Genomic DNA, 22,558 nt, shown 5'->3' with positions numbered 1-22,558 from the left:
TGATGAACAGTACTGTCACACCTTAATTCCACTGGTATTTCTTATTGGCACAGTATTTGTGCATGGCATGGGTATTGCTTGTATTGACTAGTGGTTAAAATCCTATTTCAAGACTTGCCTCTGGTAATGTGGGTCTGCATGGACTGGGTGAAGGAGGCCAGGGAATATTTGTATCTTTTAAAGAATCACAGAAGCCCATAGAGCTACACTTTAAAATCTCTTATATGCGTGGGTACTACACTGTGTAACAAGTGAAATGAATTTGGTGGTCTCAAACACTTTGGCTAGCAATCTGAACCGCAAAACAACCACTGTAAAATTCAGCACAGTTTGGCAGCCTCAGCTTAGCAGGGTTACAGGCAGGACTATGGAGCAGGGGAAGCCCTTTCCATATGAATTAAGGCAAATAAGGAGAGCTTAGTGCGGAGGTTTGCTAAGCACAATCCTGACTGCAGGCAATCATTTTAGCTCTTTTGAAATTCACAAAAAACCTAATAAAACTAGAAAGAATGATATTCATTTTAAAACATGTATGAGCTGTTTCTCTCTCTGTGGTACAAACACCCGCTGCACATCATGACAGCTCATTCAGCCTATGGTTTTGCCTCAGGAGGCAGAAAAACAGATTTTGTTTTTAACAGATTTTGTATTAAACTCATCCATCTTCCCTATCAGTAAGTCTGTATGTCAAGTGTGGACGAGGAAACGTCCCTGTGGATTGTGGAATAGTTTGAAACCAGTAGCTCAGTTTGGCCTCCTTCATGCACTGCAGCGCTCCCTTTCTAAGCTGATGTGCTTCTTGATCTTTCCTTTCTGGCGCAACTGACCACCTTGCTTTGTTTTGTTTTGTTTTTTTCTTTTTGTATTCCTTTTCCTTGCCTGTTTCTTTCTGTCTGTCCCACCTCCTCTTGGTTTCCAGCAAGGCTCAGGACTGGGGCTACTTGAATGAAGACGGGGAGCTTGGCCTGGCCTATCAGGGTTTAAAGCAAGTTGCCAGGTTACTACTTTCTTTTGCTTTTTGCTTGCATCTGTCTTTTCTTTACACTGGGGGTGTGGGGTGCGGTGCAATGGACAATACATTTTTCACTTTTGCGATTGGTAATGAGGCTAAACTTCATTGCAGAACTTTTGTTACTGTACTAGTGCACTCCTGGTTTGCAATATTCCTTAATTTTTTTTTATTTTTTTTTTAACCACTGTTTGGTGATATAGCAGCTGAGGTGAGGGATGTTACTATTGGGCACATTTGGTGTAATGTTTCAAGAGAAACTGGAATGACCAGTTGTTATGGAGAGTGCAAAGGTGGGCCAGCAGGGGGCACTCTGTTGAATCCAGAAAGAGATGATGAGAGAGTGCTGATATAGTTGCGATGAAGACATAACTCACCAGAAAATATGATTCTGCACTCTAACAAGCACTGCACTAAAATATAAATTCATTAAATAGTTAACATTGACTGAAGCAGTGGCCTCTCTGTAAGTACCTCTTATGTCAGGCATCATTAACAAAGCAAGTTATTTTCATGTAGAAATAACAAACAAAACATATCAATATTAAGCACATGATTAATTTACTCAAATAAATAATATTTTTAGAATGCATAAATTAAAACGATTCACTTTGACAGATTATTCTATCACACATCATTTTCTTCACAATCAATATTCATTCACAATCAAGACCCTTAGTTAACCATCTTTTGAAGGAACATTTTTACCACTAAAAACCATCTTTTTAACACTGGCACTGTGCATCAAAATACAGCAGTGTTAAGCGATGTATTTTGTGTTTTAGCACCTTGTATGCTGCAAGGATTTTACTTAAAGCACTTATCTCACGACAGGAAAAAAAACCCATTAACCATTGTAGATAGAGGAAGTAAATGTGGTTCCATTTGGATAATGACATTTTAAAGCTATTTCCACATGAAAGAATTATCTTCCACTCATCACACCCCTAGAGAGGGATGTAGATCGCTCTGCCAGCGGTGGTCAATCCAGCTGCTTGGCTGGGAGGACAACTGTTTGATATTAATGTCCTGTCCACCATTTCCTTTTGCACTACGGTACTTTTTATTTATTTGAACAATTTAACTTTTTTTATTATTATTATTAATTCAACAATGACATAAAAAAATGAGAAAAACTTATTGAACAGGACATTTTATATTACAAAGAAAATGAATGACAGTGTCAAGACATTCAATAGACACTTAGTTGCATTAAGTGTATCCCATGAATGCGACTATAGATGGGCTGATTCATTTTCATAAAAGAAAGCTTTTGCATGAGCAGGACGACACCATAAAGCCTAGAGGACACTCTCATGTTTTCAGTCACAGCACTCTTCTGTCGTCTCCTGGGGTCAGCGTTTAAAAAATGACAGTAAATTAGAACAGTAAATGGGGAACACAGTGGGTATGTAAAACTATTCTCTTTAGGAGAAAATCCATAAGCAACATGTACTATTAGAATATTTACAAATTAATATAACCAATGGAGGTTATTGAGTTATACTGTATTACAAGTCTTTAAAAATAGGTTACCAGTTTAATATTTGTAATAAATACTTATTAAGGTAAACATTTAGATGATTATAAGAGATAGTGTTGCACAGGGCAATCCTATTTTAGTCCTTGGCCACCAATAAACTCCCACTGTGTGCCCTTGTGTGGCGCTACTAGTTGCACCCAGATATTAAACATGTTACAAATAGGAGCCTTTGTAATGTGGCATCTCAGTCATGTTTTCTGGGGAAAAAAAAAGAGAACTGTATCCTTAAACTAAGTCTTATCAGGTCTTATCAGGTTCTTTTTATCACTACGACCTCTGCTCCAGACTATTAACTGACTAACACCTTCACTTTTCCCCTACTTTCCCTACATTGCCAGTCTGTATCAGTGGACTTTGCTATTGATGCTGTCAGTCACCTCTCCCCCTGAATATCCTACTATTACAGTGTCATTGCGTGTAACTGCAATGCATGAGTAAAATACAGAAACTAGTAATGTAAACCAGTATTTACTGGAGATGTATGCAATACAATAGAAGAATGTTTTAAAATGAGTTTACTTTGACATTGCTAAATCTTTTCAAAATGCGATACCAAAAAAAAATATATATATATATACTACAAAGTTACAAGCTCATAAGACATTTTATGATGGGAATACGTTATTCAGCCCATCACAGCTCACAATTTTCCTGTAAACTAAGTCATGTGGCTAGCAGCTAGAAATATCACAAGGTATTATCGCTAATTTATTTAGCTAAGTGTTGCTAGTTTTCTGGTATTTCAAACAAAAAATACAACACTATAAAAAAAAATGTTAACTTGAAAACTAAATAAACAAGCCTGTTGTGTAATTTAAACTTGTCTTACATTTTAACAAAATACGTACCAACAGAAGTTTGGTTTTCGTAACAGCTTTTTCAAACAGTTCATTGCTGCAAGTTGTTCTTTTGAACCTTGACAAAGTCCATCATGGTGTTTTGTTACAGTGAGGCAAAATATGTTTGCTGGGCTTAAGTAACTCCCTCAGGAGAACTAATTTTACAGAATCCTTCTGCTGTTCATACCAAGACATGAAGCGCTGCTATCTTGGCGTCGATGCCACAGGTTAGACTGACACATGCGTTTTTGTGTGTGTGTATGTGTGGACCACGGGCATTAAGTCTACATTGGCAATAATGTGCTGTATTGCAGAGATAAAACTCATCAAGGAGCCGTGGATGAATGGTGTGCGGATAAATGAGGCTCTACTGTGTTAGTTCATGGCTTCTCCAGCTGTTTACAAAAGCCTTTTAATTCCAATCCCATTTAAGCCCTGTAGAGTGTACCATGCTCAGAGAATCCTAACTGTGTTGTGCTTTATCAACAGTAATACTTATTTTTAATTAATTGGTCCTATTGTGTAATGTCAGAAATAAAATGAAAGAAAAATAATTATAATAAACTTAGTCCCGTCAAAAATATGATATTGTATTGTAGCTGGTGCAGGTGATTTAAAATGTTCTTTAAACATCTTGAGTTGTATATTAAGAGTCACTCTTCAATAACTAATAAATTGTTCTGGATGTACTTTATACACATGCAGTGTACAGTATACATTCGAAACGATAAGAAATATTTGATTGAGTGCCTCGGTTGGTGTCAGAACTACTTACTTTAGTGCTAGACCCCAATTAGCTCTGGTCTTGGGTTAACTTATCTATTGTTAGGTCATTTTAAGTAGCACCAATTAGGGTCTGTGAAACCAGCAGTTGGTATTTAAAGTTATGCTATACTGTAGATTATGCCACATGGAGTGCATGCCATTTATAAACCTCTATTACCCCATTTGTTTCTTAAGCTCTGTCCAAAACTGACAGTGTTTTCACCTGATTTCCTGTGTGAATGTTATGCATGTTAACCCGTGGGTGACACAAGCTAATATATTGCTGGGGTTGGTATTTGTGGTCTTTCTAAATGATCGAAAACCCACACCATTATTTTAGGTTTCATGTTTTTCATTAAAAAGTTTCTCATACGTTGTTGTATTGGATAATATAAAACATTCTGAATGCAAATTTGTATGAGACTGATGCAATACATGCCTCCAGCAAGACAAGCTTTTGGAAAAAGGTTTTAAAATAAAGACAAAAAACTGCATTGTGTAAATCTTTTGCACTGATAATACTGGTGCAAGTGCAATTATGTTGGCGCAGGTTAAGTCACAGGACATTTGGACATTGTGTGGGATTTCTGCATGTGCAACAACTTTGAGCTGTATATATACTATGACTTAATGTACATCCTGTATGACACTTGGTAATTTAAACATGTGATTGTTTCATTGAATTGTATGTTGTTGCCCCAGACTCCTGGAAGCCCAGCTGCAGTCTCAGAGCAGGCAGTATGAAGACGAGATTGAGGCGCTGCGCACTCAGATCGAGGTTTTCAGGGACGAGATCGAGAGGAAGCAGGAGCTGCTCTCCCAGACCCTGCAGCTCTCCCCCGAGGCTCAAGTGGAGTACAGCGTACAGCAGGAGATCACACGCCTCACCAACGAGAACCTGGTGAGACATCTCAACCCCAGACTAGCTCTGAAGTGCCAAACGCATCTCCATATCATAATCATTTGTGAGAGTGCCCTGGCTAATGCAACTATTGCAATAAAATGCATGTTTATACTGATTATGCATAAAACTGAATTGTGTGCCAAAGGTGGGCCAGTGATGATAAAATCCCAAAAGAATTTACAGGGGACAGGCAAACAATGCAATTTTTGTTTTTGTTTTGTAAAATACCAGTTTAAGTTTTTATTCTGTATGGTGAAATGAAAATGTAAGTAATTTCAACCAGGGTCTATGTGGATTGTCACCATACACTACTATGTTGAGTTTTCTGTCTGATGATGATGATGATGATGATGCTGATGGTTATGTTGATGTTGTTGTCTAGGACCTGAAAGAGATGGTAGAGAAGCTGCAGAAGAACGAGAAGAAGCTGAAGAGACAGCTAAAGATTTACATGAAGAAGGTTCACGAACTGGAGGGTAAGTTTCTTTAGCAAAAGTCCAGTGAGAGTTAATCTTCACCCCAGTGATTGAGCAGGGTTCCAAAGCATTGTGGCTTTCTGATGGAAGTCTAATCCAAACCTGGCCTTCTGTGTCTCTTCTGAAAAGCCATATTTTAAACACACCATACGGTGGATTCCTGTGCCACTTGGTAAGACTGTTCTTTTCTGTAACAGAAATGTTCTGTTAAGAGTTCTGTTTCAGCATGTTTTTCAGAATACCATTATCCATAAGAAGCAAAACTTTGAATAACTTTGTTTTCAGAACAAGGATTGCCTTTAAGAATACTGATTCAGAATAGAAAAAGAACACTGAATTTATCTAAGTGTGCTGTCCCAGTCAGCCATTTTATCTGTGCCTATTCATGTCAACTGGAGCGATTGTCACAATGCATTGTGAACCTGCAGGCAGCCTGCATGGTTCGTAGCGACACTGATGGACGCACTACACTAATGTCTCTATTTCGTGTTTTCTCTGGCTGGGAGCCCAGTGGGGCAGGCTTAGTTGTAAATGTCAACATATTTCTCTGTGTATTATAGCAAAGTGCAGCAAAAAGTGTCAACACAGCTCAGTGTTAGATATTGCAATGTTGAATATAACAGACTGCCGGGGAAATAATTCCAAGGCTTTTCAAAAACTGCCTTTCAAAGTTTTAAAAAAGGATTTCTCAACAGTTATGGTTGCATATAACCAAAACCACTGATGTTGTACCATCTGACCAGGATGACCAAATTGTGAATGGACACGGGATCATTGGGGACATGGCATTAGGGAAATGTGAACTGGAATAGGCTAATTTGAAACATGCTGTGAAAGTTTTGTGCTCATCTTTGGACCTCGCTCTGCACACTTAACGAATCCATCACACTAGGTTATGGCTTTATTGGGTATTATATATCAGCCAAATAATGTTTCTGTGAGCGGGGATGTTTGGCATGTGATAACAGACAAATCCTTATTTAGTTTATCATTTCATAATTCCAGCTGCCGAGCCTGCAGTGCAGCCTGAGAGGCGTCGCCATGAGCTGACTCGGCAGGCGACGGTCCAGAGGAAGGAGAAGGATTTCGAGGGAATGTTGGAGTATTACAAGGAAGACGAGAACCTGCTGGTCAAAAACCTTGTCACAGGTAACATGTCATTCTGAACAGCAGCAGTGGCAGATAGTATCTTGAACGACCATCATTCACTCAATCAAAGAAGAAGGGTAGACAAATGCAGCAAAACATTTTGATAATGCCTTCATCCATTTTACACATGTACAGAGACATCCACTGTTCAACACCAGTGGCAGCATTGTAAATCATTTTTTGATTAATGTCACGTTTTAGCAAGAAAAGCCCTTCTTTCCCCTGACGCTACAGTCAAAAGCAGACGTAAGGACAATACTGAGGTTAGGATACAGGTCCAGCAAATGTCCCTGTACAGATGTAGTTGAGCGTCGCAAGAGGCGAGGAAACGCATTTATTTTATTTGTTTCCAGGTTCATTCAAACACGCAGCTCTATGCATGTGATAAACTGTACATGCATTCACTTCAAGTTTGCAGCACAAACGGCATGAGTAAGCAAGCTTTGTTTGTAGTATGTTGAAATGAATTATTACGCGACACACACAGACATAAACTTGCAGTGGCTTTAAAAACTTGGCCTGAAATTTAGATTAAATTATATTTTTCTTCATAAAAAAGATTCCAGGGGCTCCCGAGTGGCGCATCCAGTCAAAGCACTCGCTAGAGTGCAGGATGCACGCTATAGCCTGGACGTCGCCGATTCCGAGTCCAGGCTATTCCACAGCTGACCGTGGACGGGAGCTCCCAGGGGGCGGCGCTCAATTGGCCGAGCGTCGTCCGGGGGGAGGAGGGTTAGGTCGGCCAGGGTGTCCTCGGCTCACCGCGCACTAGCGACCCCTATAGTCTGGCTGGGCGCCTGCGGGCTGCCTGTAAGTTGCCCAGAGCTGCGTTGTCCCTCCGACGCTGTAGTTCTGAGGCGGCTGCACGGTGAGTCTGCAGAGTGTAAAGAAGTGGGCGGCTGACGGCACACGCTTCGGAGGACAGCGTGTGTTCATCTTCGCCCCTCCCGAGTCAGCGCAGGGGGTGGCAGCGGTGAGCTGAGCCTAAAAATAATTGGGAATTTCAAATTGGGGAGAAAATAATAAAAACTAATTGGCAACGACTAAATTTAAAAAATAAATAAAAAATAAAAAGATTCAAAGCAAGTTAACAAAATCTGTTTTAGAAACAGACTGGAGTATTTAATACCGGCGCTGTTTGTGGAAAGAAAATACAATCTTCCACTTAGTTTTTCTTCTTTGAATTAGTCTACTGTAAATTCAGGACCTACAAGCAATTTTAGTTAGTTCTTTATTTGCTACATTAAATATACAGTAGTGTTATGGCACAGTGAGCTTTTTTCTCTATTCCTTGTTTGTTTAATAATAAAAACAACCCTATATTCTTATTTAGGTATGTGCCTATCTAGCCCTACCACCTCTGCAGTCGCCTTGCAATGCTCATCACAAAGCAGTATAATGAAGCACTTGCTTGATGCTTACTCTTGCTGAAGTCTGACCTGACTTTTCAGGACTAAAGATCTGTTGAAAATCCATGTTCATAATGCCTTCATTGTTATCACTGTTTGATTTGGTTAGTTGTGTCATAAACTCAGTTTGAATTAGATGACTGCAAATGTTAAATTATTAACAAAACATTTATTTCCATTCCATTTTGGACAATTTTTCATGAAGTAGTTCATCAGCATGTGAAAAGAAAATACAGAATGTGGAACACATTAATACAATCATTTGGTTTAAATCAACTGTAAGTTCTTTCCTGGACTGTGTGTTTGAACTTACTAGTGCTTTGCTTCAATCCCATTATGCCCTTATAAAAGTTTTTCATTGTATGTTTGCATGAATATTTTTGCAGTTTTACAATCCTTCTCCAATGCTTTACCATAGTTTACCCTGCTTTGCCATATTTATGAATATGCTTTACCATACTTTGATATTCTTTATACTACTTACATATGCAGTACCAGGCTTTCACTATGCTTTATTACACTTTGCCAGGCTTTTACTATGGGAAACTTACAAGGATGGCAGGCACACATACTTTATATTGGTGTGCTCCTGTTTTAATAGTGTTGAATAAGAGCTTTTTTACTTTAGCTTAGAAGTTCTAATTTTTTTAATTGACTGCAGATTTAGCAGACACTAGTGAACTTAACTACTGTATCTAATGTGGCCTGTCTTTAATCAATCAGGGTTAGCAGCTGTATGTAGAATGTATTTTAGAAAGTTCAGCACTTAGAGCAATGGGAATTTGCAGGCAGTGTTTTTTCCCCCGATACTGTAATCATGCAGAACGAGAGTCTGCTCAATATAAATCATACTGCACTTGCTCATTTGCTGAATAGTGATGACTGACATTATTGAAGTTTAGAAAATATTACCCAATTTATACACATGCTGCATATTACCACTGCTCAAAAGAAAAATTTAAAACTCAATTTGTCAATAAATTTAGAAAACAATTCTGCATACAGTGCTATGCAAGCTTGTCAAATTGAACAGAAATATACTGGACACTTTGAGCTAGTTTTTTGAGTGTTTTTGTCAACTGTATTAAAATTTAAATATATGTATGTATTGAGCATCCATTGCCTTCAGTTCTTGGACCTGGTTGAATCTAGCCTGTAGACTATTGCCAAGTCCACGTCGTAAAAACTGCCGCAGCAGTTCTTGCAAGCAGCGAGTTGGTTTGATTTATCTGGATTCCTCTCAACTGTCCTAGCATTGAAAAAATATGTTATTAAATGGTTCATTTATTTTAATTAATCAAATTTAAAAGTTCTTGAATGAGGCCAGTTTTCATCCATAATAACTGCTATTCTTGCATTGCCTACAACGTACTGTGCTTCTGCACTGACACTGGAGTGTTTAATGCTCTGTGCTACATTGACAGATATGAAAACCCCAGGTGGTATCAGCCACAGTGCCTTGCCTGCCAGCCTACATCCTCTTCATGTGCATCAGGCACGCAGATTACATGAATGACGACCAGAAGGTCCACTCCCTGCTCACCTCGACCATCAACGCCATCAAAAAAGTATTAAAGGTAAAAACCATGCTGTGGCGGCTTGTTTGATCCATTCAGGTCATATTATCCACGCTGCCATGCTTTTGCAAATGTAATATTTTTATACGGATCCCAGGATCAGTCACAATGGCTGTGTCCCAACATTTCAAATATGGGGGCAAAGTTTTGTTGATGTCTAAGGACCTGGTGGGATTTACATAGAACCAGTTAGTGCAAGTACTGGAAGTACTGATTTTATATATTTATTTATTTGTATTTATTTATTTATTTATCTTATTTTACGCTGTCAGCACAAGGTCTGAGTTCATATCTCTTTCCAGCTCAACACATTGCCATATTACGGTAAAGGTGTATCTGTACTGTACTGAACTATTGTTTGTTAAGAAAGCCACATTATATAATGATAGAGGTATTATAGTGGAACTGGTGTATTTGTCGGATTTTAGTTAAACTAATTCTGTGCCATAATGTATCCACTTGGGCTGAGCCACACTTAATAGGAGAAGCTGCTCCCTTCACGGCCGTTGATTCATTAAGACAATATTAATAAACGCTATATTGTATTACTTTGTTACAGAAACACAATGACGACATTGAGATGACCTCCTTCTGGTTGGCTAACACCAGCCGCCTCCTGCACTGTCTGAAGCAGTACAGCGGAGATGAGGTGAGGCCCTTACTTTGCTTAAAGCATATCAAGTATGTTGTGGTTGTCACAGAGGAGAATAAAGGTGGATGGTTGTGTATGAAGATAGTTCCATATGGCAGGAGTTAGACCCCAAGGAGGGCTCATTTCATAATCACAAACACCATTTAAATGAAATGCGACACATTTGAACCTGTAAACATTGTCGTTCTGTCAATGCTCCACTCAGGCCTTCATGACCCAGAACACAGCCAAGCAGAACGAGCACTGCCTGAGAGAACTTCGACCTGGCGGAGTACAGGCAGGTCCTCAGCGACCTCTCCATTCAGATCTACCAACAGCTCATCAAAGTGGCAGAGGGTATCCTGCAGCCCATGGATAGGTGAGATTCCTGTTCCTTGTTTTATTTTCTGTGCTTTGATTGACTCACTTCATACCTTCTATATACTGCAGGCTTCTACCTCGTTACCACACGTCGTCATGCGATAGTTTATTTTCGTAAAGAGAGATCAAAGAACTGTGTGAAATACATTAACGCACTGGTAGTCAATAGGCGGATCACGGTCTGAATCCGGACTGCCAGTACATTTTAAACGTAACCGCCAAGTTAAATGCCAGTTTGTGCTTTACTTGCATTCACACTGGAAATGCTATGAATTTCAGACGACATAGTTCTTATGAGAGCGTGATACAGTAGGTGTCGCTGTTATAGTAAAGTAGTAGATGTATTAGTGTTATTAGCAGCTATAATCTTGTAGTTGTGTCTGCTGTAGCCTGTTTTGCAAGTGTCAACCTCTCCCTTCTCTATGGCTAATAAAATAACCGTCACTAGTACGCTTTTTTTGGAAATAAACTATTAAGATAAAAAATTCATACCTTCCGTGTGGTTCGTGTCAGAAAATCGCCCCTCACAGAGACTATGTACGAGTACTAGAAAGCCCATTTTTGTAAGTAGCTTTTCCAAGCTGAATACAAATTATTACTGATAACAGTAAAACCTATGATACAATGCTCTTTTTTTTTTTTAGAAAAATGTTGTTATATTGCGTAATCATGACTCGGGAAAACACACAATATTGTACTGTACTACACATGTTGTATGAAAATAAAGTCTCCATGGCAGCACTGAAAGATCTCATGAGGAACAGAATAGCGCACATGCAGTAGTGTGCAAACACCTCAAGATTTGTCATTTATATTCTTTATATACCGACCTGCATGAAAACCTCAGGGTGTGGAGGAATTTCAATTTTCGGTCAGTAATCAGTGATTTAGAAACACTAGGTATTTGTGTGAAAAAGTTAGACCACTTTGTGCTTTAATTAGGCATCTTAAACAACTTCTAAAAAGTATTGATTACATATGCACAACAAATTGAAACTACAGAAGCAATGGGGTGTAATACATTTGCACACTACTGTATGTCATGTACAAATTGATCTGTAATTAGGGAGTACTTTGTTTTAAAATTGAACCTAATGAAAATCTTAAAAAGGGATATGCCCTTTTATCAAAACAAGCATTGTATTTGCCAAGTACAAGTTGATCTAATGTTAAGCAGTAATCTCAGCACTCATAAAGACCTAAATTATTTAATGAACATGTACATTTTAAAAAGGGGCAACACATGAGTTTGACTAATTTTTAAAGTAGGTGTCATTCTGTTGAGGAAAATGGGAGCACACCTCAATTGGGCAGACATCAATATTATTGATCAGCAATGCCTTATTAACACCAAGAGGCTGTTTATACTGTACTTAATAAAAGAAACGTATAGGATGGAGGTCAAAGAAAGTTCATTTCTCACCATTACTCCAGGTAGCCCACTTCCAGTTGTGACCTATTGATTTACCATGCTTTATTGCTCCCCAGAGCAAAAACCTGTCCACTCTGTTACTTTTATATGATTGCATGTTATTTCAAGCACCTTTTTGTCCTAAATGATATATACTGTACAGTGCGTGTGTGGGTAAACAGCAAACAGAGTGGTAACAGGGTCTATCTTTTCAGTGTCTGCCATGCTGGAGAACGAAAGCATCCCAAGCCTTTCTGGTGTCAAGCCCATGGGTTACAGGAACGCTCCTCCAGTATGGTAGATGGAGAAAACAGCTACTCCCCTGGAGGCCGTCATTCGCCAGCTGAACGCCTTCCACGCCACCATGTGTGACCACCGGCCTGGACCCCGAGATCATCCAGCAGGTCTTCAAGCAGCTCTTCTACATGATCAGCGCAGTGACGCTCAACAACCTGCTGCTGAGGAAGGATGTGTGCTCCTGGAGCACTGGGATGCAGCTCAGGTACCTCCGACACCTCGAGGATATCGTCTAGCACTGCACATTCAGGGCCAGGCTTTTGTGGTAGTCCTAGATGTACAGCTGTGTTTAAAAGAGTTAGGAGGGTAGCAGTGTGGAGTAGTGGTTAGGGCTCTGGACTCTTGACCGGAGGGTCGTGGGTTCAATCCCAGGTGGGGGGGACACGTACTGCTGCTGTACCCTTGAGCAAGGTACTTTACCTAGATTGCTCCAGTAAAAACCCAACTGTATAAATGGGTAATTGTATGTAAAAATCTTGTAACAATTGTAAGTCGCCCTGGATAAGGGCGTCTGCTAAGAAATAAATAATAATAGGAGGTTATGTCAGTGGTATATGTTCAGACTGGACACTGGAACCATTTAAACCACTGTAACCGAAGCAGACTGTCAGTAATCTGTACAGCAAGATTACTGATGAAGAATTATTGATATATAAATATGTTAGCTGAATTGTTGAATCTGAAAAAGCACTTGGCTAAATTCACTCCTCCGGTATTTTTTTTGGTGTAGTATACTGCAGCATACACTAGATTGTGACAAATTATGTTGCAATTGTAACTGCAGCAGGAATGTAATGGGACAAGTAAAAATTCACATTGAGGTTTTGAGGATCTCATTTCCAAGGGATCATGGAGGTTGACTACAGAATAGCTAACAGTAGGTATATGCTGAATACTGATTGGTGGTGTTGCCTGTGTGGATTGCAGGTATAACATCAGCCAGCTGGAGGAGTGGCTGCGGGGGAAGAACCTGCAGCAGAGCGGAGCGGTGGGCACCATGGAGCCCCTCATCCAGGCTGCACAGCTGCTGCAAGTGAAGAAGAAAACCACAGAAGATGCCAGAGCCATCTGCTCCCTGTGCACATCACTCTCCACACAGCAGGTAATTCCCGACTTCAACCCATAGGGATAAGGGATTCATATGTCTTCATCTCCTGCATCAGAGGCGCAGAACATAGTCAATTGACAATATTTAGTTCTGAAACTTTGACGCTCTACTAAAGGGGAGCAAACCTTCCACTTTTCTTGGGTTGAAGATTTATTTGGTTCTTTGCTTGTTTACATGTATTTTTTTTCATGTTTTAATATATTTCAAGACATCGCATTATGATTGAAAATGCATGTAGCAGCAGGGTACAAAATCACTTCATGTACTGTAGGGTTCACTCCAGTGATCTGGTCTCCTCGTGTGACCTACAGTGTTATCCAGGTACATGAAAACAAGTGTATCTAAAATTAAGGTCTAAAACAATGAGTATTTCTAGGGTAAGAAAATGCATATTTCTTCTCACATGCTTTGATAGAATATGTCTTGAATAGCACTGGGATGCAGCTCAAGCACATTCTATACCTCTATATTGTCCATCACTGAATATTAAGGACTAGGCTTTTTTTTTTTTTTGGTAGTTGTGGATATACAGTACAGCTATATTGAAAAGGGTTAGAGTTATGAGGTAATATCAACTGTATATATTTAGACTGGACACTGGGGTAAAAGAACATGCAGGTGCTTCTGTAAAACCTCAGGGGTGGGGTGGTTTAGTGTATTGTTAGCCATGGTGTGTTCGGGGCCTAGACCAATGGATAGGCAGTATTTGTCGTTGCATAGACTTTAATCTTGATATGCAGTGACAGGAAGCATGATAAATATTATTATTATTAGTAGTAGTAGTCGTAGGTAGTAGTAGTAGTAGTAGTAGTAGTAGTAGTAGAGTTGCTAGCAACTATAAAGGCTTCCAAGCAGTTATCATGAAATTTAAGTGCATTGGTTATTATAGATGAAACGTTATCATCACAACTGTGCTAACTGTGTAAATTTTGGCACAAATATGAGAATACTTTTGAAAATTCCCCGAAATTGTCATTAAATCTAAGATGGCTGCCACACCATGTGATCAAAGGCTGCCATATTGACCACAGTACAATATCCATAGTCTTCTACATCCATGTCAAATTTCGTGCATTTTGGTGCAGCCGATCAGAAGTTATAGGCAGTTTTATAGCCAGGTGCGTATGTTGATGATGTCATTCATCACAGTTTGACCTAAGGAGAGGTCACGGGCGATGACATTTTTTCATAGAGCACATATGACTTCCTATACGTGTTCCATTATAACTTTGACCCTTTCGGCACGCCCTAGGAGTTAAAATTTCAACGTAAATTCCAATATGGCCGCCGCGCCGTGTGAGCAATCAGTTTCAATCTTCAGCAGTTATTACTTTCCAAAGGTCTGTACAATTGTGTTGACACTGAAGAGCATAAGTGCAAAAGTGTTCTTGTTATGGGTTGCAAAAGTTTTTTTACAATTATCAATATTGCCGCCAAACCATGTGACCGTAATGTGTCATTTTTCATATCACCAGTACTTTACGCGAGTCTCTATGGTCATATAAAGTTTCATGTCTGTAGTGTATTGCACCTTGGATTTATGCACGAATGTATGAAAATAGCGCCGTCGTGAACGGTTATTTGCACGCCGCGGACATGTTTTTTAGCGAAAAAGCGTGGATTTTATAAACCGGTAGAAAGGACCTGGTCATGAACATGTGTGCCAATTTAGGTTTCGATTGACGTTGCGGTTTAAGACAAGAAGATTGTTGAATATTTGGAGCCAATCCAGCGTAGCGGGCAAAGTAATTGTTCAATCGACCTCGATTGAACATATGTTTTTTATAGGCCATTGCTGCACTATCTGCTGCCATTGTCACAGTTCCAGCTTAAGTTGTTTTTGGCAAGAGTTTTGAAAAATTCCCAAGATTTCCACGAAATCCAATATGGTGGTCGAACCATGTGACTTTTCATTCGGGGACGCCAGTCTGGTTGTCCAGCCATAGGCATCTACTTACGTATGCGTTTTCATAACTCTGTGTTTGGTAAGAAAAAAAAAAAAAAAAAAAAAAATAATAATAATAATAATAATAATAACAATAATAACAATAGGCTTCCCAGCCAATTGTAAAGTGCAAACACACCTCCTGCAAAAAACGCATACGGTGCAACTGAATTGATAATGGCTGAGTAAGAAATAATGAATCATTAGAGACCCTTAAATTAGCTTTTAATTGCAATGTTTCAGCATTATGACAGTTGATTAACAATACCATATTTTGTACATCTGTTCACAGTTGAGAGGAGTTACAAATGTCTGTGATCCCCTTTAGTTTCCTATTAATTGATTAAGTGCAGATGTAAAGGCATAACATTAATACAACTGTCAAACTGTGAGACACCAAACTATAAAAACCCTATGAGTTATAATACCTTGTGCACATTCAATAAACTTTTTTTTTTTACTTTTAATTGCAGATTGTGAAGATACTGAATCTGTATACTCCATTGAATGAGTTTGAAGAACGTGTAACAGTGTCTTTCATTAGAAATATACAGGTGAGTTTTTTTGTCTTATAGAACAACATACCATAGACAGTACGAGGCTTTGTGTTTACAGCTTTATAACCTGAACCAGTTGGCTGCCACAGTAAACAGAACGCTGTGTCTTCTAGTGTGCTTGTCTGACTGTCTGCCTGTCCTACATTAAATATTCAGTTTCAGAACAGCACTATCAAATCCTGAGCTCTTCAAAATAATTAAGTTAAAAGATATTCCATGAATGTGAATGGAGTACTGTGGGCATTTCATGAATGAAAATGGACAAATTACCAATGTTTACAAATGAGTACTTTACTCTACAGCGCTGAATACAGAAAGGTTATTCAACGCAAGATATTTCAACGCTTGTTGTATAAGACAGTATAAAAAGATTGCAATAAAGATGATTTTCTAAACGGAGGTGTATATGTTTGGGTAAAAGTCTGAATTTGGTCAATCTTAAGTTTTACTGGTAAATTATGAAGAAATAAATTGCTTTTCAGACATTTACCGGTTAATCTTATGATTTGCAGAAGCTCATTGGTAAATGCAGGTATATCATTGAAGAATGTATTTATTTCTGCATATAAGTGGTCAATTAACATAATCATTAATGTCAAAGAATATATTTATTTCTGCATACACATTGTCCGTTATGAAAAAACATTAATGGCTAACAATGTATGTATTTCTGCATACACATTTTCCATTAAGAAAATAATCATGAATGAACTTACAGTAATGCACAACTGAGCATTTTAAACTAGTTCTACATGGTACTGAACAACATTGTGATCCACTTATTAGAACAACCAACATTCTGGTAAATTTGCGTATAAAACAATTCACAATGGCATGAAGGACATTGTACTCCAAATACACAGTAGTTTGATGAAAAATAACATTATGTTAAATGCAAATTAAATAATAAGGACACTAGTTTTTTCAACAGAAAATCACGCTTTGGTTATGACACAAAACGAGTCCTGAAGCCTTACAATGCGTGAAAGCAAGACATTCGGTCATTAGCCAAAGGCACTTGGTTACTCTTGAGATTTACCAGTAAATGTCAGAAGGCGTTATCGTGTTTATTTCGGATATTGGTGAATGTCGACATTTACCAGTATTTTGACTTTTACTGTAACATATACAGTAAGAGTACTGTAACCAGCTGCATCTCCTGTCATGGGCACTGAATATATTAAACGATCAATAATGTGAAGCAGACTAGTACTAAAAATAAACATAGCTGGAAAGTAAACAGGTGTATTTTTTAATGTCTGTTTTGTTTGAATGTGTGTTGTTATATATGCTTTAATGAACTTCCAGCCAACACATGATTTTAAATATGTAGTTTTGGACTACAATGATTTATTTGTTTTGATTTAACATTCTCTCTCTTTGCAACTGCACAAAAACTGTCAAAGTTTTTTCTTTAAATAATACAAATTTGTATTTTTTTTTTTCTTCATAGGGTCAGCTACAAGGGCGCAATGATCCTCAGCAGCTGCTGCTTGACTTCAAACACACGTTCCCTGTCCTTTTCCCTTACACCCCATCAGCTCTCAGCCTGGAGACCTTGCACATACCAGCCAGCCTGAACCTGGACTTCCTAACCAGGGTTTGATTCCTCTGCACTGAACAAGACATGGCGGTGACAGGCCAGTCTGCAACCTGATGAAAACAGCTGGATAAGTGGAGGGGTCAGGGCCAGCTTTGAGCTCTGATGGACTTCCTATATAATGGTAGCGAGCCTATCACAAGACTTCCAACTGAACCTGTAGTAACATTAAGCAGGGGTTTTTTTTATTGTCCCTTAATAGTGGCACTTTATTATGATCAATATATGTGACATATACAGCAATGTTGCTTGGTACAGTAGAAAAAACATGTCTGTGTTTGGAAATACTACTACTACTACTACTACTACTACTACTAATAATAATAATAATAATAATAATAATAATAATAATAATAATAATAATAATAATAATAATAATGTTAGGTAGGAAATACATTATTATTGTTATTAATAGTTGTTGTAGTAGAAATAGTACTCACAAGCCACTTAGAAGTGAATGCATTGGCACAGTAAAACATACTCTCCAACACCCAAGTGGTTATTATACTTTCAGTAAGAGTGGGAAACATTCACATTGTTGATAAATTAATGAAATATGAAGTTATTTTTTGAAGTTTGCATTCTTAATGTCGCTAGGTTGTCCTTGTTTTCCTGCCTCTGATTTGTCCCTGTGTATCGTACCCTCTGTCCATCCATTCTGTGCTAGAGCTACCCATTCAACTGAAGTAAACCTTCGTAATAAAGTGACACTATAATACAAGGAAGTGGGTACTCTAGAATCGCACAACAAATAAACCCCAGGCAGGCATGACTTCTCACTGTAGAGTCACACAAGTTCATGTAAACTTCATAAATGTTACTTGTTTGTTTCAACTGATGGTGAGATACAGTACAATGTTCTATAAGATGCCGTATAGACATTCTAAAAGGGCTTATTTTTAATATGGAAACAGCTACTGTGTTTAATGGACTGGGCCACTTGATTTTACCCCAGCATAATCTTCTAATTCCTGTACCAACCAAGATGTTTCTTGTCTGAATTAACATAGGAAATGTTTACTGTGTAGCATTATGCTAGCCATATCTAATCTTCCATTTCATGTCATATGTGGTGCCTGTACAACCCTCAGTGTAACTTGGTGATGATGGTCAGCCACATTTATAGTAAATGCGATCTTTTGAATCATCTTTGTTGTGAGTATATTATTTGGTTCGTGCCTAATCTAGTGATCTGACATCTCCATCTGTGTAGATGCACCCCTTTATGTAACGCTGGATGTGGCTTATGATAGTCTCATTCAGTTGTTCTGTAAGAGCAACCAACACTTATTTGCCACATAATTAATATACTGTACCAGTAAGGCAAGCCAAGCATCTATTACATTTGCAATGAACTTGCAAATCTTGACGATCCGTCAATGGCTTTGTTTGTAATTACATACATATAGCATACAGTATCCTGTACATGGTTGCTTGTATTCTGTTAGGACATATTCATGAAGAGTAAATATCATATACTGTATATTTGATGTGTTTTGATAAATCAGCTCTTGAAATGGAAGATAGATCACTGTGTTTCATGCAGTGTTTACAATTCTATTCAGATATTCTTTTGCTTTTTTAAATGTTTACACCACCTCTGTTCCAGTTCTCAATTCTCCCTTGTGTTCGGTGGGTTCAACGCATGTTGATAAACCAAGCCTTACAGATCATCTTGTGCCACACTGTGGAAGATGCAGCGATGGGTACAAACACATTGGAATGTCTTTCCTTTCTCCACTGTTGTGCACAAAGTGAATCTGGATACATGACTGGTGTATTTATGCCTGTACTGTGATCTTAGCAGTAAAACTATACAGATGTAAAATAATGTGTATACAAATCAAACCATATATGTGTGTGTGTGTATGTATATTATATATACACATACAGTATATATATATATATATATATATATATATATATATATATATATATATATATATATATATATATATATACAGCTAGTTGACATGATTTATACTAACAGTATGGTTAGCTAGCTCAAGTTCTGTGATCACCTAACAGAAGTTCTAGATGATTGAAACGCTAGTGATTTTTGTTTATCTTACATAATGATAATATTGAAAGTGGAGTTCAATATCACAAAACCCCAACATGTTTAAACGAACTGGCACAACTGACAGTCGCTGCTGAGGCCAGGCCAGGCCTGCATGTCAGAGGTAGTTGTTCTGGTCAGGATTGAAAGTGAGTTGGTGAAGCTCTGTGGAGATGCTCACATGGTGCCCACCGGTACTATCCCTTGCTTTAGTGTCTTTGTCCCTCATCCTTCATGAGTACGACACAAACATTGTGTGAATTATTATATATATATATATATATATATATATATATATATATATATATATATATATATATATATTTATATATATATATATATATATATATATTTATATATTGCCTTCAAAAGGGGTGGGTGGGGTATATTATAATGTCTGGGTATATCTGTATATGAATTGTACTTATGAGAGAAAAGTGATTCAAATAAAAAATTATGCTGATGAAAAGTTTTACCTTTTGAACAAACATGTACTACACTAAACTACACTGAAAACAGTCATAAATAAACCTCTGGATATAACAATTAAAAACATTTTAAATACATTGGAAAATGTCCTTATTTTCTTGATAAACCACATGCCAGTAGTATTTTGTGTCAACCAGCAGCACAATAGTTGAGGGAGTAATTCATTCTCCTTCACAATATTATCCCGTCTTCTACTACCACCAGAATGATCCATTAGTGCTGTGCTATTCACCTCTAGTTTTAGTTTTTGTATTTTAGGCTGGGATTCAGCTAACAGATCATTACAGCATGAATTTTCTGAAAAACTTTGAATAAGCAGCACTTTGTTAATCCTGCCACTAGGAGGCAGAAGAGTGGGGAAACAGCATTACTATAACAGCAGTTCCATTTCAGGAATATACTATGATCTTTCTTTAATCAGTGAAAAATCAATTTAATTAACTTTAGTGCCATATTATGTTACCAGCTGTCCCGATTATTGCATAGCTGCAAAGCAGAGGAGAATGTAAAGCTCTTCCAAATTGAACCTGTTTGACTTTTCCACGGGCCAGGAACAGCAGTGACCTGGACTGAAGTGAAAAATAAATTGCACAAAATGAATCTTTGGCTGTGTTAACCCTCCTATTAGGTTTCGGGTCTATTTGACCCCTCTAGTTTCCAATTAGCTTAAATGCTATTTTTCTTTTCAATTTCTGTATAATACTTTGACTTTTCCTAAGTTGGGGGTCATTAACTTATACACAGAAAACAGAACCTTTGAGATGTTTATTTTTTTTTTTAGGACAGGTCATGTATACAAATAAGATGTTTCGGGTCACTGTGACCCGTGGCATTTATCTATGTAAATTTGTGTGCAGGAATAAAACAAACTTCTTTAATTTGTTATTTTATTATTATTATATTTGTATTATTATTTCTGGAAATGGCTGCACCTGTCTGGAGATATTTATAAACAAAAAAAACAAACAATATATATCTACAAGGCAGAGCCTAATTTTCTCTGTCAGTATTGCAACAGCATCTCTGGTAAAGACATTCCAAAATGAGGAGCTCCAGGTTGGCAGTCAAAAAAGTTTTCTTACAGCTCCTGGACTAAAAGATCATAACAGAGTAAAACCTTTGCAAATAAAAATATTTAATCAATTTAAGGCTGTTTAAATTAGTTTGAAATTGCATCGGGTCAATATGACCCAAAACATAACAGATGTACCTAAATTCTGAACATAATAGGAGGGTTAAAATACAAAAAAACATCCTGACTTCCTGTCTATGTGTTCTAGCTGCACCCTTGTCTTCCAAAAACATTTAATGGAGGCCACTGTGGCCCTTTCAGTATCAATCATGTGATTTGTTTGGAACATAACTTGTGTTCCATAGGTTGACTTGCCGCAAGAGGTCAAAGACAGGTCAATATTCTCTGCAAAGATTCTTCCCCAACCACTGATGGACATTGACCTCAATTTAGCAACAGGACTATACCTCACATCTATAGAAATTACATTGTAATTCTATAATCTATAATTACAAATAGCACGGTGCCATTTCTGAGGCAATTCCGCAGATTAACATGTATATTAATTTGATTGTTCATTTTGCTGAGGGCAGTATTTTATGAATTTCCTGTGGTCAGTAAATGACCTACAGCTATGGCCAAAAGTTTTGCAACACCCTATAAAATTAACAATTTTTGCTTCATTAAGTCGAATGAAACCTGCTAAATGTTACGTTAACATATTGAATTATATACTGCTTTGTAGTTTTTCACATACTTAACGAAAAAACTGATCGAAATTGAAAAAACGTGACATTTTGAAATCTAACATGAAATAATGTATTACTATTATGGCTTCCAGTTGACTTTTTTAATTGTCTCAGTCCTAAAATTCTAGGTGATGCAAAACTTTTGACCATAGCTGTATGTATCTGCACATTACTTGCACTGTGATATCGCAAAAATAGGTGCATGGGCTTATGCATGGGTACACACTGTTTACTGTGAAAATGAAGTTACTCCTCAGGTTTCATAAAGAATCTCATGCTCCTGTGTCCATAACAACTCATATCCACATCCCCATTTTAACACTCACGGGTGGCACTTTTGTTCTAAGAGGGTGCATAAAAAAACAATAACCCGCTACATTAACAACAACAAATTAATGGTGCGCTTAACCAGAGAGTCGACTATTCAGTTAAGACTTGTGGTCTCAGCTTTTGCAACAGCACTAGTTCCATCATCAGGTTCACCTTGGAACTCGGATTGCGCAGTGGGCTAGTCATCATTGACCACCAATCTTATTCTTAACTTACACGCAATATTTATGCAGCAGTTTGTAGTCTAATACACCCAATGTAAATCATATGACGAACGATACGACTATTAAAATAGTATATTACACCTCCAGCAACAAA

General features: G+C 37.8%; 1 protein-coding gene, 1 non-coding gene and 2 pseudogenes across 5 annotated transcripts in view; 3 read left to right on the top strand and 1 right to left on the bottom strand.

Moving 5' to 3' along the window:
* The window catches only part of LOC117972675 (unconventional myosin-Vb-like), a 113,641-nt gene extending 106,497 nt beyond the window's left edge, over positions 1–7,144 (top strand). For 2 of the 4 annotated variants that reach the window (XM_059024272.1, XM_059024274.1), the window contains 4 exons: positions 920–997; positions 4,859–5,057; positions 5,443–5,536; positions 6,542–7,143. In XM_059024272.1, coding sequence (XP_058880255.1) covers positions 920–997; positions 4,859–5,057; positions 5,443–5,536; positions 6,542–6,702 — 532 coding nt within the window. In that variant the 3' untranslated portion in view covers positions 6,703–7,143. Of the gene's footprint in view, positions 1–919; positions 998–4,858; positions 5,058–5,442; positions 5,537–6,541 lie in introns of all 4 variants that reach the window. The other 2 variants (XM_059024267.1, XM_059024278.1) reach the window with 2 other exon arrangements.
* A 2,380-nt stretch (positions 7,145–9,524) lies between these two features.
* Positions 9,525–10,685, top strand: LOC131702160 (unconventional myosin-Vb-like; annotated as a pseudogene).
* A 1,628-nt stretch (positions 10,686–12,313) lies between these two features.
* On the top strand, positions 12,314–20,226 carry LOC131737135 (unconventional myosin-Vb-like; annotated as a pseudogene).
* A 2,122-nt stretch (positions 20,227–22,348) lies between these two features.
* LOC117409694 (small Cajal body-specific RNA 18) lies at positions 22,349–22,435 on the bottom strand. The gene has a single exon (XR_004545543.1). It is a non-coding gene; the product is annotated as a small Cajal body-specific RNA 18 (non-coding RNA).
* Positions 22,436–22,558: the final 123 nt, after the last annotated feature.

Source organism: Acipenser ruthenus, chromosome 1, assembly GCF_902713425.1.
Source record: "Acipenser ruthenus chromosome 1, fAciRut3.2 maternal haplotype, whole genome shotgun sequence".
Classification (NCBI taxonomy): Eukaryota; Metazoa; Chordata; class Actinopteri; order Acipenseriformes; family Acipenseridae; genus Acipenser; species Acipenser ruthenus.
The sequence above is the reverse complement of the archived record's forward strand: the minus strand, read 5'-3'. Positions and strand labels throughout refer to the sequence as shown.